We start from the raw sequence: 16,150 nt of genomic DNA, 5'->3' as shown, positions 1-16,150 counted from the left end.
GTCACCACAGCTGGCAGATCCTTTAGTTTAACATATTAATTTTGAAAAACTATAGCTGGGCATGGTGGCGGCGCCTGCCTTTAATCCCAGCATTCAGGAGGCAGAGGCAGGCAGATCTCTGAGCCTGGTCTACAAAGCGAATCCAGGACAGCCAGGGCTGTTACACAGAGAGACCCTGTCTTGGGGGTGGGGGTGGGGAAGAAAGAAAGAAAAGAAAAAAGAAAAAGAAAACCCTACTCTTTTCTAGTTCAAGTTAGGAAACAACTTCATGGCACATCTTTAACTACTGACTGCTGCTGGACAAGTGTCCTGCCATCAGTTCTGTTCACAGACAAGTGCTGTACCCGCTGTGACTGGACTTCCGGCCCTGGCTTCAGGGCTCTCGGTCTAGGTACCGAGATTGAAGACATGTGCTGTGTGCGTCAGGAGGGAAGCAAGCAGCAGCCAAGAGGCAACTTGACTTCAGGTAACCTGAAAGAACTATCGATAGCCCGCAGTCAAGTGTATTGGGTGCCAAGAGGACAAAGCTTCCCTCTAACTGGCTGGGCAAGCTGCTGAAGGAAGAGTTGGCCTCTCACTGAGGCAGTCATGCAGGCCTGAGATGACAAGCAGAAGGCTGGCAGGGTTTGTCCCTTGGGTAGATGGATCACCTGATATACACACTGGGAACCAAACCCTGGGATTGGTTCAAAAACAGGGCTGTGTTGAGCCAGCGATTGGGCTTTGGCACCCTGTCAATCTGCTGTCTGCTCAGAAGCCTAGAAATAGCGCTGGGGCAATCTGCTGGGCTGTGAGAAAGGAAGCAGCCATGCAAGTGCTAACTAAACGCTATCCCAAGAACTGCCTGCTGACGGTCATGGACCGGTACTCAGCCGTGGTGCGGAACATGGAGCAGGTGGTGATGATCCCCAGCCTTCTGAGGGATGTGCAGCTGAGTGCGCACGGAGGCTCGGTCCAGGAGGGGGCCCCTGATCTCTATACCTACTTCACCATGCTTAAGGCCATCTGTGTAGAAGTGGACCATGGGCTGCTGCCAAGGGAGGAGTGGCAGGCCAAGGTGGCCGGCACCGAAGCCAGCGAGGGTGAGAATGAAGCTGCTGACACAGAAGAGGCTGAAGAAGACAGGATCTCTGCGGAGCTGGACCTAGAAGCCCAATTCCATCTGCACTTCTCCAGCCTCCATCACATCCTTACCCACCTTACCCGGAAAGCCCAGGAAGTGACAAGGAAATACCAGGAAATGACAGGACAGGTCCTGTAGGTCTCCAGCGCTAAGGAAGGTAATGGTGGCCATGCTGGTGGGTTACAATCCACAAAGGACATTCCAAGGGAGGAAGGGGGTGAATGGTGGTGGCACTTGGTAGGAGGGGGTGGGTTCTCACATAAGGGACTGTCACACAGGAAGGCCCAGAGCTGGGCCTGCCTCCCTAGCCTTGTTATCCGGGGTTGATAAGCAATGACTGTGAACTCCTGCAGGGAACAGAAATGCAGCCTATGAACATATCCTTCCTGAGTACATGGGCCTGCGTGTGTGTGTGTGTGTGTGTGTGTGTGTGTGTGTGTGTGTGTGTGTGTATTGGTTAGTAAATATATGAATGTTTGTAGATTGACTTGAATGAGTCTATTCTCAAGGTCAAGTTTTTTTTTTAAACTTTAAAATCATGCTATTTAGTGTGTGTTTGGTGGGGGGGGGACACATGTGCATACATGTGGAAGTCGGAGGAATTGAACTCTGATCACCAGACTTGGTGGCAAGCTCCTTTATCTGCTGAGCAATCTGGCTGGCCCTTTTATGAAGTTATTATTATTGGGTGTGTGTACATGCTGTGTGTTATGGACCAGTGTGCTCTGGTGTGTGTGTGTAGAAGTCAGGGGACAACTTTGTGGGTTACTACTCTCCTTCCACCGTTAACTTGGGTTCTAGGGATCAACCTCAGGTCACCAGGCTTGGGAAGGTGAACTTCACCCACTGAGCCACCTCACCATCCCAAAGCCCCAAAGTCATACCCACTTCTCTTCCTTCTCATCTATCTTCCTTTTTTTTTTTTTTTTTTTTTTTTTTTTTTTGGACAGGTCTCTATAAAGCCCTGGCTGGCCTAGAAACTCAGAGATTCTCCCTGCCTCTGCCTCCAGGGCACACACCACCCACAAACCCTGAGACCTCTGCTGCCATTGATTTCCCCACACTAAATGCCAGTATGGCTCCCAGCTGCTGTATAAGTCCTGTGCCTACAAAGATGAAAGTAGCTTTTATATTTTGATTACTTGTGTTTTGGAGCCAGGGTCCCACTATACATCCCGTTGGTCTGAAACCTGCCATGCTTCTGCATGTCTCTTGAGTTCTGGGACCGCAGGTGGTGCTGTCCGTGCCTGACTGCCAAAGACGAGGCTTGTTGTTTTCATTTCTCGAGGGAGAAGTATTCATGTAGATGTGCACTGTGAATTCTATGTGTATGTGCCCGCACTGTCTCATAACATGGTAAACTATCCTTCGCTGACACATAGGGGCATCTAGGTAAGGCTGCTCACAGTGCTCCTGAAACTGGCAGGGATGCTCCACCTATCCCAGGTTGCAACCAGACAAACAGCAATTACTTTGACATTTGAATTATTTCAGTCACATGAGGGCATGGAAGCCCCTGTTGGGAATTCCTGGGCCCATGCGTAGAGGTTGGGTTTGTGAAATGAGAATAAACAGCAAGCAGACAGGTCATGGTATAGAGAAGGGTGTAGAAAGGGGGCTTGGGACACGGGTCCCTCATAGGCAGGGATTGAGAGAAATCAGATTGCAGTGTCTCCTGGTTTTGACCATGGGCCACTTGCCAGCCCCACTTGATTTCAAACTGGCATCAGTTATACCCTGCCTTATATAGGACTGAGAGACTAGAGTTGTACCTCCAGGGAGGGTGAGATGGTTCATCAGGTAAAGGCACCTGCCACCAAGTCTGATAACTTGGTATTGATCCCCAGGACTCACATGGGAGAGAGAGAATTAACTTCTGCAAGTTGTCCTCTGTCCTCCACGTGTGCACTGTGCCCTGGGCACTGGCCCACCGACCAGTGTAAAAGAATTGTACCTCCACTTACTAGTAAGGAAATTAAAGTTGGAGAATTGAGTGATCCATCTGAAGTCGGGTGAGTCGTGGCATGTTCCCAGCACTCAGGCAGAGGTAGGAGAACTGGTCTTCGCTGGCCAGCTTGACAAGCCCGCACCTAACCAACAAGCACGCAAACAAAGAGCAAAACTGGCCCCAACTTTGAGCTGAGGGTTCTTCCCATGCCTTGCCATTTTGGAAAGGTGGGGAATCGACGTGCCTCCCTTCCCTCGCAGATACCAGACAGACATTCTGTGCTAAGTACTTTCCTAGCTGTTTTCTTTTCTCCACTTCAAACCTGAACTGTCAACCTCAGCCCTGTTTCCCTCTCCCCTTGAGACTTCCTGGGCTACCTTCCAAAGGATCTCCTTGAATTCAACTAGACTGGGTCAACAGCCACGGGTGTCAGGGGAGCGGAGCCTCAATCCCTGAGCTCATCACCAAACACTAAAGAGCTGTGAAGCAGTGGCGGGGCCACTGTGATATCTTGTTTGTTTCTTCACTGCACAGTAATAATAATAAAAACAACTGGCATTTGAATAGTGTTTAAATTCCTTGCATATACATTATTGAATGAATTATCATTACTTTAAAAGGATGTTATAATCGAGTGATTGGGGATGTGATTCAATGGTAGAACACTCGCCTAGTAAGCCCAAGGCCCTGAGTTTGGCCCTCAGCGCCCTCTTTGTGTGTGTGGGGAGAGACTTTTATTATTGCTGTGTGTACATGTGTATGCAAACACATGCAGGCTCCTGTGCTGAAGGACAACTTTTGGAAGTTGGTTTCTCCTCCCATCAAGGGTTCCAGAGATCAAGACTGGGCCACCCAGAGTGCACATGGCGGTGCATTCCTGTAATTCCAGCACTTGGGAGGTAGAGGCAGGAGGACTAGAAGTTCAAAGCCACCCTAGGCTACGCAGCATGCTTGAGGTCAGCGTGTGATATACAAGTCCCTGTCCCCAAACCCAAACCAAACCAAAAAAACCCTAGAGGATTGAGAAGTAATATAAGGCCCGACGTTCCTCGCCCTGGCTTGAATCTCACTCTTTCCTTCTACACTGGTGGTTTTGTGCTCCTCAGGGCAATAAAGCCTGCAGCCTAGGGTGGGAACGGCAACTGGGGACAGCAGGGCAGGTGGAAACCACACTCTCCAACTAACAAATAGCTTTAAAGGCTAGAGAAGCACTTCTCTACCACGATAGTCCAACAACGCTGACCTGGTTTTCATTCACAGAGGCCGTATGGCATAGCAGAAGTTCAAAAATCTGGGCTCTTTTTTTTTTTTTTTTAGCTCCGCTGTTACTTTTTGCCACCCTAGGCCTCTTGCCTTAGTGTCTGTAAATAGGGTGACAGGACAAAGGACAAGTAGCCCTGGCTCTGACGGCCTTTGATGCAGTGGTTCTCAACTGGGGGCTCAAACGACCCTTTCACAGGCGTTGCCTAGGACCACTGCAAAACACAAATATTTACAGTAGCATAATTACAGCTATGAAGTAGCAACAAAAGTAATTTTATGTGGCTGGAGAGATGGCTCAGCATTTAAGAGCACTGTCTGCTCTTCCAAAGTCCTGAGTTCAATTCCCAGCAACTACATAGTAGCTCACAATCATCTATACTGGGATCTAATGCCCTCTTCTGGCCTGCGGATGTACATGCAAATAGAGCACTTATATACATAAAATAGATAAATAAATAAATCTTTTTGGGGGCGGGGAGGGAGGAGGCTCACTTTGTAGACCAGGCTGGCCTCGAACTCATGACAATCTGCCTGCCTCTGCCTCCTGAATGCTGGGATTAAAGGTGTGCACCACCACATCCAGCTGTAACGAATCGTTAAAAGAAGTAATTTTATGGTTGGGGGTCGCTTCAACATGAGGAACTGTGCTAAAGGGTCACAGCATTAAGGAGGTTGAGAACCACAGTTTTTATGCCTCAGGCTTGAAGTACTACCAGCTTCCAAACAGCAAATCAGCATTTTTTGCCTCATTCTGCTTCAGTAGGTGTGGGATGGTGCTTGTTTAAACGTATAGACATTTGGCTTTTTAAACATTTCCACATTCTACAGATCACTTTACACGAGAGAGAGAAGATTGATGAGGACACAGCGGTGCGTCACCCTTGAGACCAGAAAGGAAGGCCTGGACCCAGCTGGACGTGAAGGCAACTGTGTCTCTGGGTGCCTCCCTATGCCCCTCTGCGGACTCCGTCGCAGGCTCGCCTTTAAGATGTGTGTTGTATTGTCTTAGCAGTTTGAGGTTCACAAGGCAGCCAGGATCAGTAGAAAGCAAAGGTATTAGCAAGTGGCCAAACGGCCTCTTGGATGTCACTTAGTGCCTGGTGTGGCAGGGTCGGGGCGGGGGGGGGGGGGGGCCAGGGGGGGTGTGTGTGTCACAAATTATTTATTCACTGGGGCCAAAATTCCTTCGTGTGTAAAACCCGGGATGCTGTATCTACCTCACGAGGTTACTAAAAGGAAACGTGGAATCAAAAGCACCTGGCATGTGTGGGCCTTTGAACATCCGGTGTCTCATCTACCTTCCTCGGAGTACATGCTATAGGTTGGCTGTCGCTTTCCATCTTAGGAAGATGCTGAGGTAGTTGAGCGCATAGGACGAACTATTCACCCTGTTGGGTATGATGACCACTGAGGAGGCTGAGCACAGCTGAACTAGGAACCTAATTATTGCAGTAGCAATTAAAAGAGGGAAGAAAAGCCCAGCATGCTGCTATGTCTTTTTTTAAAAAAAAGTTTCATTGATTCTTCGTGAATTTCACATTATCTCCCAGTCCCTCCATATCTGCCCTCTGCCCTTGCAACCTCCCCGAGAAAAGAAACAAAGAAAATCTATCTGTGGAAGTTGTATTGTGTCGCACAGTATATACTCTTTTGCCCAAACAGCTTTTCTTGCAAATGGCTTGAGGCCTCTGGTTTCTGGTACACTATCAATACTGGATGCCCACGGGGACTCCTCTTGGACATCCTGTTGTTGCCCTCTGTTGTGGAGATCTTGAAGATTTGGTTCTGGAGGGCCAGCCCTTCACCCACTTTAGAAGTTCATAGATGGCGTAGGTGGGTGAGCCAACTCAAAGCCCTGGATCTGGGTGTGGGTGGTAGCTGAGTTGGTCAGCCTGACAGCTCTCCCACACCCACTACAGCAGGGCCAGCTCTGTGTTGCCCAGGTGAGGTTCAGGGATGCTCTCCCGAGTGCTGCAACCACTGAGGGGCAGGGCCAGCTCTGCATAGCCCTCAGACCCTGGGGCATCCACCTGGCCTTTGGTGGTAACAGACCCCTGCTGCTTCAGGGCCACAGACAGACATGGCCTTTAGCAGTAGCAGGGGCCAGGACCTCACCATGGCCTCAAGTGGTATCACAGGCTATTCACATCAGGCTGCTGCTCACCACCCTCAAGTCTCCAGTTCTGCCTCTCTTCATTGTGCACACATGTGTGTCTGTACCTTTGTAAAAGTAATGTTTATTCATCTGATGTAACTGCTGAATAAGCTCACTCTTTCTAGTTCTTACTGAACTCTGCCTGGTTGGTTCAACTCAGACGTCTGGCTCAAAACTCCTCTGCAAGCTGACTGATTCAAACTGGCTTCTCTCAGTTGCTGACTGAATTGCTCTGCTTGGCTTCATACTAACTTTGGCGGTATGTTCTAGCCTTCTGGCTCCTTCTCATTCTCTGGTTTGTCCTATCTTCACCTGTGTCTAGCTTATTCGCTCTTCCACCTGTCCCAATAAAACTGCCTCTGAATTCCATGGACTGCACTGTTTCTCAACTGTCAACAAACAGTCTGAACAGCACTGACTAGACCTCAGAGATCCACATGCCTCTGTCTCCTGAATGCTGGGATTAAAGGCATTTGCCACCATGCTTGGACCTAAGCTTTTCTTTACCTGAAACTTACTCTATAACAAGCTGGCCTTGAACTAAGAGATCTGCTTGCCTGTCTTCTGGCATTAAGGTTGAGTCTGTATTCTAGCTTGATCACACAGACCTACAAGGTCTCTGGATGTGATCTCTTGCCAGAGCAGCCATGTTCTGGATTAAAATTCCTCTATGTATTTTCTCTAATATAATTCCCACAAGTGAACTCATGGCCACCAAATTCATTTGATTTTTCCCAAGAAACAATTTGTTATATTCCAATTTGTTACATATCCAATTTGAAATTAAGTACCTACCAATTTTACTTACCTTGAAAATATAATCTGAAAAGGGTCTGGACAGCATTTGGATTTGATGAGCTGTAAAGAATTGTCTCCCTGGAGGCAGAGACAGGTGGATCGCTGTGAGTTCTAAGCTACCTAATGAGACCCTGTTTGAACAAACACTTCTGGCTTGCTAGGTATCGTTTTCTAGTGGCAGACTATGGTTAGCTACTGAGCCATCTTTTCTAGCACGATCCATCCAAGTGCAAAACTTTATCAAACTATCCATCCTGTTGAATCTTCCCAAACTCTACTCTGTACTGTTACAGAGAGAGCTCAGAAATACAAACCTTTTCTCCTTAAAAAGATTTAAGGGAGCCGGGCACAGTGTTGCACACTTTCAATCCCAGCACTCAGGAGGCAGAGGCAGGCGGATCTCTGTGAGTTTGAGGCCAGCCTGGTCTACAAAGCAAGTCCAGCACAGCCAAGGCTATACAGAAAAACCATATCCAAAAAGAAACAATCAATCAAACAAACAAAAAACCCCAAAACATTTAAGGGGGGCTGGCAAGATGGTAGTGGGTCCCTGAAACTCACATAAGGAGAGAACCAACTCCCACAAACTGTCCTCTACTCATATGCCTTGGCATGTGCATATGCACACACCTTAAATGTAAAATGAAATAAAAATCTTTTGGTGAGCTAAGAGTACGTCTTAATCCTAATGCTTGGACAAACTGAGACAGGAGATCAAAAGTACAAGGTTGGCTGGGCTACATAGGAATGAAGTCTCATAAAAACCCAAACCCAAACCCAAGCCAAACACTCCTCTAGCAAGTTCCCAGGACTTATTGGGATCAAGTTTAAATCTCTTTGCACGACACAAACCCTTCCTAATCTGGTTTGTTTTGCTACCTTCCTTGCACCAGAAAAGGAGCAGAGAAATGTTGGTGAAGGGTCAGACACTATCTCAGTCTTAACAAGGCAAAAAATTGTCACAACTAATTAAGTCTCAGTTGTAGCATTAAAGCAGTCACAAACAACACAAAAATAAATGAACATGGTTGCCTTCTAATAAAACTTTATCAACACTGGGTTTCAGATATAGCTCAGTTGGTTCTTGCCCAGCAAGCATGAAGCTCTGGCTTCAGTCCCCAAAGCTGTATAAAATGGATGCTGTACGGCACACCCATAACAGAAGTGCAGAAGTTTAAGGTTAGCTTCAATTGCATAGTGAGTTCAAAGACATCCTGGACTAGAGACCTTGCCTCAGAAAAAACAACCCTCCTCATTATTAGCCAGATCTGACCATACTAGTTTTTCTGTCTGTCTATCTGTCTATCTATCTATCTTGCTAAGAATGGAACCAGCGTCTGTCTGTCTGTCTGTCTGTCTATCTATCTATCTATCTTACTAAGAATGGAACCAGGGTCTTGTAGCTGCTAGAAATATTTTAATATTTAATATTTAAATATTTAATATTTTAACTGGAGGGACGGGGCTGGAGAGATGGCTCAGCTTGTAAGAGCACTGGCTGATCCTCCAGAGGACTTGAGTTCAATTCTAAGCACCCACATATTAGCTCACAACCGCCTGTAACTCTAGTTGATGGGGATCCAGCACCCTTTGCTGGCCACTGAGAACACCTACTCAGTGCAGAGACACACATGCAGGCAAAACAACCAAATAAAGTAAAAACAAATGTCTTAAAATCACATGCACACATAATACATAGAATAAATTAATGCAAAATACATCTTTGTCTTGGAAATGGGTAAACAGGGGGCCAAGGAGCTGGCTCTGTGGGTAACGGCGACAAGCCTGATGTCCTGATCAGTCCCTGGGTCCCAGTTGGTGGAAGGAGAAAACTGACTTACAAGGTGTCCTCTGAGGGCCACACATGGCATGGCACACTCAAGTGCACTCTCTCACCTAAGACACACACACAAAGGTGTGTATTGCCATGCATGGCTAAAATGATTTGTGTGTGTGTAATGAGCTAATTGCTTAAAAAAAAAAAAAAAAAAAATTCAAAGATGAGGAGGAAGAACTGTAGGACCCAGAGGGGTCAAGGACACCATGAACATGGCCCATAGAGTCAACTCCGCAGGACTCACAGACTGATCGGCAATCAGAGTATGCATGGATCCTCTGCTTATGTGCTATGGTTGTTGCTTAGTAACTCCTGAAAGTGGGAGCGGGGGTGTCTCTGATCCTTTTACTCCTACTGGGTGTTCTTGCCCAGCCTTGATGTGAGGGCTTGTGCCTGATCTTATTGCGTCTTCTTGTGACTTGGTCTGGTTGACGTCCATGGGAGGCCGGTCTTTTCTGGGGGTAGACAGAGTCAGGGCTGGGTCTAGGGGAGAGGGGAAGTTGGGGTGGGGTGGGGACTGGGAGGAGTAGAAGTTGTCATTGGGATGTACTGTATGAGAAAAGAAAAATTAGAATAAAAAGACAACACAGAACCATGCCCACCAAGGGTTCAGAAGTCAGGCTTAGTGGTGGCACACACTGGAATTCGAGTTGGCAGGCTGAGGTAGGATGGCTGGGTTGAGGCCAGCCTGAGCTACACAGCGAAATTCTGTTCAAGATGAATATGGCAGTATACACCCGAAACCTGTAAACTTAGGAGGTGGAGGTATGAGGAGCAGGAGTTCAAGGCCACCTGGGTTACAGAAGACCCAGCTCCAAAACAAAACACCAAAACCAAAACCATCCGTCATACAGCGCTTCAATATATAACCCTGGCCTTGCTATGTGGACCAGGCTGGCTGAAAACTCATGAATCTACCTGCCTCTGCGTTCCCAGGGCTAGGATTAAAGGTGTGCGCCACCACACCTACCCAAATACATTCAATTCTTTTTTTCTTAAGGAGCCTTGCTGGAGAGACCACAGTTAAGAGTGTATACTGTTCTTAATTCAGTTCCAAGCACACACATTGGGCCACTCACACCCACTTATAAACTTCAGTTCTCACACACACTCACACACACACACACACACACACACACACCAGAAAACAAGAAAGGACCAGAGTACTCATAATAACCATTTTAATTATAGGTATTAACATATTAACCTAAACTTCAACTGTCACAGAAAGATATTCCATAAAATTCAGAAATATTCAGGCTGTGGTGAACAGGAGCAAGCCTTTTGAAGACTTCAACGCACTGGATGGAATGGCTCAAGAATTTCACCATAAGTTTTCTTCTCTGTGAAAGAATCATAAAGGATTACTTTTAAAGTTATACTTAAAAATTTGGTTTCTTGGGCCAGGGACGAGGCTCAGGAGTGGAACAGTTGCCGAGTGTGTATAAGGCCCCTGGCTCATTCCTTAGCATTCAAAAAATAAAAGTCACGGGCTGCTCTTCCAGAGGTCCTCAGTTCAATTCCCACCAACCACATGGTGGCTCACAACCATCTATAACGTGATTTGATGCCCTCTTCTGGCCTGCAGGTGTACATGCAGTCAGAGCATTGTAATCATAATAAATAAAATAAAATAAAATAAAATAAAGGTCAGGGTCAGGAGAGAGCTCAGTAGTTAGGACACAGGCTGCTCTTCCAGAGGACCTTGGTTTGATTTCCAGCGTCTATGTGGCTGCTCATAACAGTCTGTGACTCCAGTTTCAGGGGATCCAACATTCTCCTCTGGCCTCCTCAGACACACATATGATACACAGACACACATGGGCAAAAATCCATACACATAAAATAATGACGATGGTGATAACTTAAGTAGATAAATAAAGCCATATTAAAAAAAAAAAAAGACAACACAATTCATCTTTCTGACGGAAGCCTGCTGAATGCTGGGCCTCCTCATAATCCACGCTGGAACTCAGTTCCCAGGGCGTTGGTATTACTAGGTGGGGCCTTAAAAGGTGACTAAGCAGCAAGGGTGTCGCCATTCTGAATGGATATGTTCTTGTAAAAGACATGGATTCAAGAGATTCTATCTACAACCAGCCAGCACCTGAGCCATAGACATGGACAACGAGACGGAATAAACAGGCTTTTCATTCTTCAATTAGCATAAAATACCTTTTTCAGGAAAATCTTCTGGATGTAATTTTATATATCCAAACATGTCACGGTCCTTCACAGCATACAAATAGTCTTGACGTTTTAAAAAATAATATCCAGCAAAGAAGAAGGAAGTAACATACAGAAGCTGGCGATGCAAGCCTGTGATTGACAAGAGAACAAATCAGCCAGAATGCACAGAGAATTACATTTGGAGGTTGCCCCTCAGACACACTACTGTGGTATTCTTGCCAGTGTTCTTTCATAGAAGGAAGACCCTCCCGCCAGGCTCTCACACAGCCCCGGCTGGGGCCTGCACTTCAGCTCTTTCCTCTCCACCCCTTTCTCCACCTCAGCCAACACGGTACTGCTCAGCAAACACTGGAGCATGTTTTCACTTTAGAGCCTCTCTCCCATACTCAGACACCGGCTCCCAGATTCTCCCCGTCAGGGAGCTCATCCTTTTATCAGAGCCACCTGCTCGGATCCACTTTCACCTGGTCACCCTTTGCCTCTCACCCAAACACTCATCTGTGAGACACTGTGCACCGGCTGCTGCAGTGCCCAGAGACTGCATCATCATATTCCAGGCGCAGACATCACCGCCTCTACAGTGGGTCCCTAAGTGTGGAGTGCAAAAGGTGCACTCATTTCTATTATAAACTGTATCATAATGTGTTCCTGTCTCTACTACCATCAGGGCAAGCAATGTCTAATTCATCTGGCTATACCAGTCAGCAGATAGCGCCTAATATATATTTATTAAATCAGTGACTGGCTTTGGGCAAGTAAATTTACTATCTTTGAAAAAAAAAAATATCTGATGGGTGGTCGTGCACACCTGTAATCCTGGCCCTCCGGAGGCAGAGGCGGGTAGATCTCTGTGAGTTTGAGGCCAGCCTGGTTTACAAAGTGAGTCCAGGACAGTCAAAAGTTCACAGAGAAACCCTCCCTCCAAAAACCAAACACAAAAACACACCCAAAAAACCCATATGATACATTACCAATGTTTAGACTTAATTACCAGCTAACTTGGAGTGGTTATCAACAAAGCTTTTAAAATACAGATGACAGGGACTAGAATAAAAAGAAATCCTATTTAGTATTTCCACAAACGTAAAAGATACTTGTGTACTTTACTTCATTGCCAGAACATGCTGTCCTTATCTGTAGAATGCTGTGTTCTCTAAGGCTACAGCCCAAAATCCCGCATTCACCTCAGTCCCCACTCCTTCAGCTCTCCGAGCAACGGCATGCATGGCCGCACTCGCTACTCCACGTCCTCCACTTACGCCTTTGGTCCCCAGTTCATGGCATTATTCTGGGAGGCTGGAGCAGAAAACTGTTACACCTAACTCAAAACTTTTAAAATAAACTCCTTTATGATTTATGTAATGTAATGTTTGATTTAAATACCTATTTAAAAATACCACCGGCCGTGGTGGTGAGCACTTGGGAGGCAGGCAAATCCCTCTGAGCTCTAGGCCAGCCTCGTCTACACAGTGAGATTTTTGTCTCAAAAACAAAAAACAAAAATAGAAACAAAAACAAAAAGACTGGGGGGCGGGTTTAAACATTTCTTGGGCAGAAGTGTGCTGTGAGTGGAAAAGGGTTAAGAATACTGATCTAGAACAACTCAGAATGTGTTCAGTAAACGCTGCAGAGGAAACAGTCTTCAGCACTGTTATCTCCAAAGCAGTAAGGGCAGACAAGGAATTCTGAGGCCTAGTCCTAAGTGCTGTCTAAACAGTATTTCATTTCTTACAGAGATAGAAAGTTCCCTTGGAATTAAATCACTAGTAGGGTAGAGACAGTATCACACTCTAAAGCATATGCTCCTCTTTTTCTTTTTGGAGAAAGGGTCTCACTGTATAGCTTGGCGGGCTAGTCACACTGTAGACCAGGCAAAGGAAAAGAGAACCAGCAGCCTCTGCCTCCCTAGTGTGGGGATTAAGGGTGTGCACCACTGTGCCTGACACAAAGCGGATGCTTTTCTCCAGCTTCTAGAAGAAACACTGAACTGGAGACAATCAAGTGCTACTAGCTGGCACAGAGTCCATATTTCAGCCAATTTGTATTTCCTATGAAACATAGGAATATATATATTTTCTTTTCTTTTCTTTCTTTTTTTCTTTTTCTTTTTTCTTTTCTTTTTTGAGACAGGGTTTCTCTGTGTAGCCCTGGCTATACTGGACTTGATTTGTAGATCAGGCTGGCCTTAAACTCACAGAGATCCACCTGCCTCTGCCTCCCTGAGTGCTGGGAATACAGGTGTGCCCAACTGCACCCAGCCTGAATTTGCACTTCTTTTATGCTCCCAAAGTACGCTATCATGCCATCTCTATCAAAGCATGTGCCTATCACTCCAAGATCAATAACAGACATTTATTTTTGTTTCTGGCTGACTTGCTTCTTGAAGTCAGCTCTTTCCCCCATACTCAGTATGTATACCCGTGGTCTGGTACAGAGAAAATTCCTTCTCACTCAGCACCTTTTGTGTTAGGCTCCTTATCTATAGAACTCACTGAACAAATACACAAAGATCTATTATTCTCATGTGATGGATGAGGAAACTGGCAGATTGGACCACATGGCTTGCTAAGGTGACACAGAGAGGAAACAATGGAATAAAACCATGTAGTTCCCAAGTGACGGGCTTGGGCAAACGTGATATGCAGGAGGGGGTGGGGGTACAAACAAAGCCCATTTCCAAGAGAGATGAGCTTCCAGTAGTATTTGAGTCCTAATGTTCCAAGATTTCACGGATTCTGACCTTCAGGCCTAAGGCAGAGAGGATTCGCTGGGCTAATTCCTAGTGGTTGGAACCATTTCATTAGCGTTCTTGTAACTGTAGCCCTTAGCAGCCAACTGAAGGCTTATATTGCTGACAAACCTGACCCTCACCAGTGAACTCCCTCAACCCTCAAAAGTCCAGGGGACAAACTGCCACCACTGACATAATGTTTGCAGCCTTACTACCCCAATCTTGCACACTAGGTAACCAAAAGCACTCGCTTTCAGAAGTTCTTGCACCGCCTCCTCACGCCTAGGAAACTTGTAACTTTTGCCTGATATTAAAGGTTAAGTTCACGGATAAAGACATCAGCCACTAAACCTGACAACTGGAGTTCAACCCCCGGATTGGTGGCGGTGTGAGAAGCCATTTCCTTAGGTTGTCAGCTGCCCTCCACATTCCCACCCACAAATAATAAATGCAATAAAGTTCAAAGACATCCAAAGTTAGTTTGTCTGTTTTTGGAATTCTAGAGTTCTTAGCACAGTTACTTTGTCAGCTATAATCAATCCTGACAGGAAGCCAGTGACATACTAGAGTATACCAGTTTATTGACAGTCTCCTATCCGAAATGTTCCCTGAACGGCAGCAGTGGTAGCATCTGGAGTTTGTACTCATTAGTCCCCTCCCCAGACCTCCTGGATCAAACCAGTATTTTAACAGTAGATCATTCTTACATGCTTGAAGTCTGAGAAGCTCTGGTTCTGAACACATAAACCAAGCTCCGCTCCTAACTGGCCATATGTCCGTGGGCAAGCTGCTTTAACCTCTCTTTGGCTTTGGCTCCGCGTTCTTGTAACAATACTTTCCCAAGTCTTTTTTTTTGGGGGGGGGGGGGCTGAGCGGGGGGGGGGAGAGACCTACTGTTACCACGAACTTCAGAGCGGGAACTGTGAGGCGCCCTCTCGGGTCCTTCACAGATCGTGGGGTTTAGAATTCCTTGCTGCGCCGCCCTTGGCTTTCTTTAATGTGGCTAAATTCTGAAGAGCTCCAGGGGGTGCACAAACCGGGAAAGCCAGAGGCTCCCGGCTAGGCAGCAAGGCGCAGAAAAGCCCGGATCCCGGCGGGCCGCAGCCGGGAGCACCGCAGCCGGGAGCACCGCAGCCCCTCCTCCCGGCGGCCCCCGCGCAGCCCTCACCTGCTTTCAGCACAGGTTTCATCCGCAACGCGTTGTCGAGCAGGCCGGAGCAGTAGCCCAGGAAGCCGATGTAGACGAGCCGCGGGTCGTTCAGCCTGGGCGGGGGCAGGCTCCGGGCCTCATCCGGCAGGAATTTTAAGGGCTCGCGGCCCGGCCGTCCGTCCATCATATTGATGCCGTTTCCACCTGAGGTCTCACCTCAAGATTCCAACTATAAGAAAAACCACGAACGCCGCGACCGAGCTAAGGTTTTCCTCCGAGCTCCAGGCTGAAGGGCATAGGGTACGGCGGTGCAGCACCGAAAAGCTTCCCCGTGCGTGCAACCGTAGGAACTCCTGCACGCGAGGTTCCGGGTTACTAAGTGGCCCACAATGCGTGCAGGCTTGCGCTGACGTCGTAGCGAGGGTTTGGGGGCCAGGCACCAACGCAGTCCAGGGGTACAGTGAGGGATTCAAAGTGGGCAAAAGGTAGGAAACATTGATATTTGTTTGTTTGTTTGATCCAAAGTGGGCAAAAACTAGTAGACATTGATATTTATTTAGCCCAGTTCTCGCATACGAAATTGTCTCACTCACCTGCCCCCTACCCCAGCCCCATGGCTCTTCAGAAAAGATTCTCTTTGCAACCAACAATCAACACTCACAAGTGGTTGTGATAGTTCTTTTATTGAAAGCCCATAAAAGCTAGCTTTCTGGGGTTCCGGCCTTTCATTTGCAGTTACACGCCCGACTCTCCAAGCCTAAAGTTAAGGTACGGTCAGCAATAGAGTGTTCGGAGAAGGCCAGGAGCATATCTTTAACCTATTCTTGAGATCCAGTTCTGGTGATAGTCTGCTAAAATGATTCCCTCCGGGCCTTTAGGTGACTGACGGGAGTGTTCCCTATAGGAGTACGGAGCGAGAGAAGGAATCTATAACGCTGTCAAGCCGTTGTCCAGT

The 16,150-nt window shown here is 47.0% G+C and overlaps 2 protein-coding genes across 2 annotated transcripts; one reads left to right on the top strand and one right to left on the bottom strand.

Moving 5' to 3' along the window:
- Positions 1 to 707: 707 nt before the first annotated feature.
- Thrsp (thyroid hormone responsive) lies at positions 708 to 1,327 on the top strand. Its single transcript, XM_051149461.1, has one exon. The coding sequence runs from the start codon at positions 809 to 811 to the stop codon at positions 1,259 to 1,261; it is 453 nt and encodes a 150-aa protein (XP_051005418.1). The 5' UTR covers positions 708 to 808; the 3' UTR covers positions 1,262 to 1,327.
- An 8,961-nt stretch (positions 1,328 to 10,288) lies between these two features.
- Ndufc2 (NADH:ubiquinone oxidoreductase subunit C2) lies at positions 10,289 to 15,526 on the bottom strand. Its single transcript, XM_051148967.1, has 3 exons — positions 15,214 to 15,526; positions 11,300 to 11,443; positions 10,289 to 10,467 (listed from the first exon to the last, which is right to left on the bottom strand). The coding sequence occupies exons 1-3, from the start codon at positions 15,380 to 15,382 to the stop codon at positions 10,418 to 10,420; spliced, it is 363 nt and encodes a 120-aa protein (XP_051004924.1). The 5' UTR covers positions 15,383 to 15,526; the 3' UTR covers positions 10,289 to 10,417.
- Between the last annotated feature and the right edge of the window lie 624 nt (positions 15,527 to 16,150).

Source organism: Acomys russatus, chromosome 7 (genome assembly GCF_903995435.1).
Source record: "Acomys russatus chromosome 7, mAcoRus1.1, whole genome shotgun sequence".
Taxonomy (NCBI): domain Eukaryota; kingdom Metazoa; phylum Chordata; class Mammalia; order Rodentia; family Muridae; genus Acomys; species Acomys russatus.
The sequence above is the reverse complement of the archived record's forward strand: the minus strand, read 5'-3'. Positions and strand labels throughout refer to the sequence as shown.

Bases quoted from the DNA above. Each gene is read 5' to 3' on its own strand.
- Thrsp (XM_051149461.1), top strand. From the start codon at position 809: ATGCAAGTGCTAACTAAACGCTATCCCAAGAACTGCCTGCTGACGGTC.
- Ndufc2 (XM_051148967.1), bottom strand. From the start codon at position 15,382: ATGATGGACGGACGGCCGGGCCGCGAGCCCTTAAAATTCCTGCCGGAT. The intron at 11,444-15,213 runs GTGAGGGCTGCG...TGTCAATCACAG, and splicing joins GAAACCTGTGCTGAAAGCAG to GCTTGCATCGCCAGCTTCTG. The intron at 10,468-11,299 runs GTATTTTATGCT...ATTCTTTCACAG, and splicing joins AGAAGATTTTCCTGAAAAAG to AGAAGAAAACTTATGGTGAA.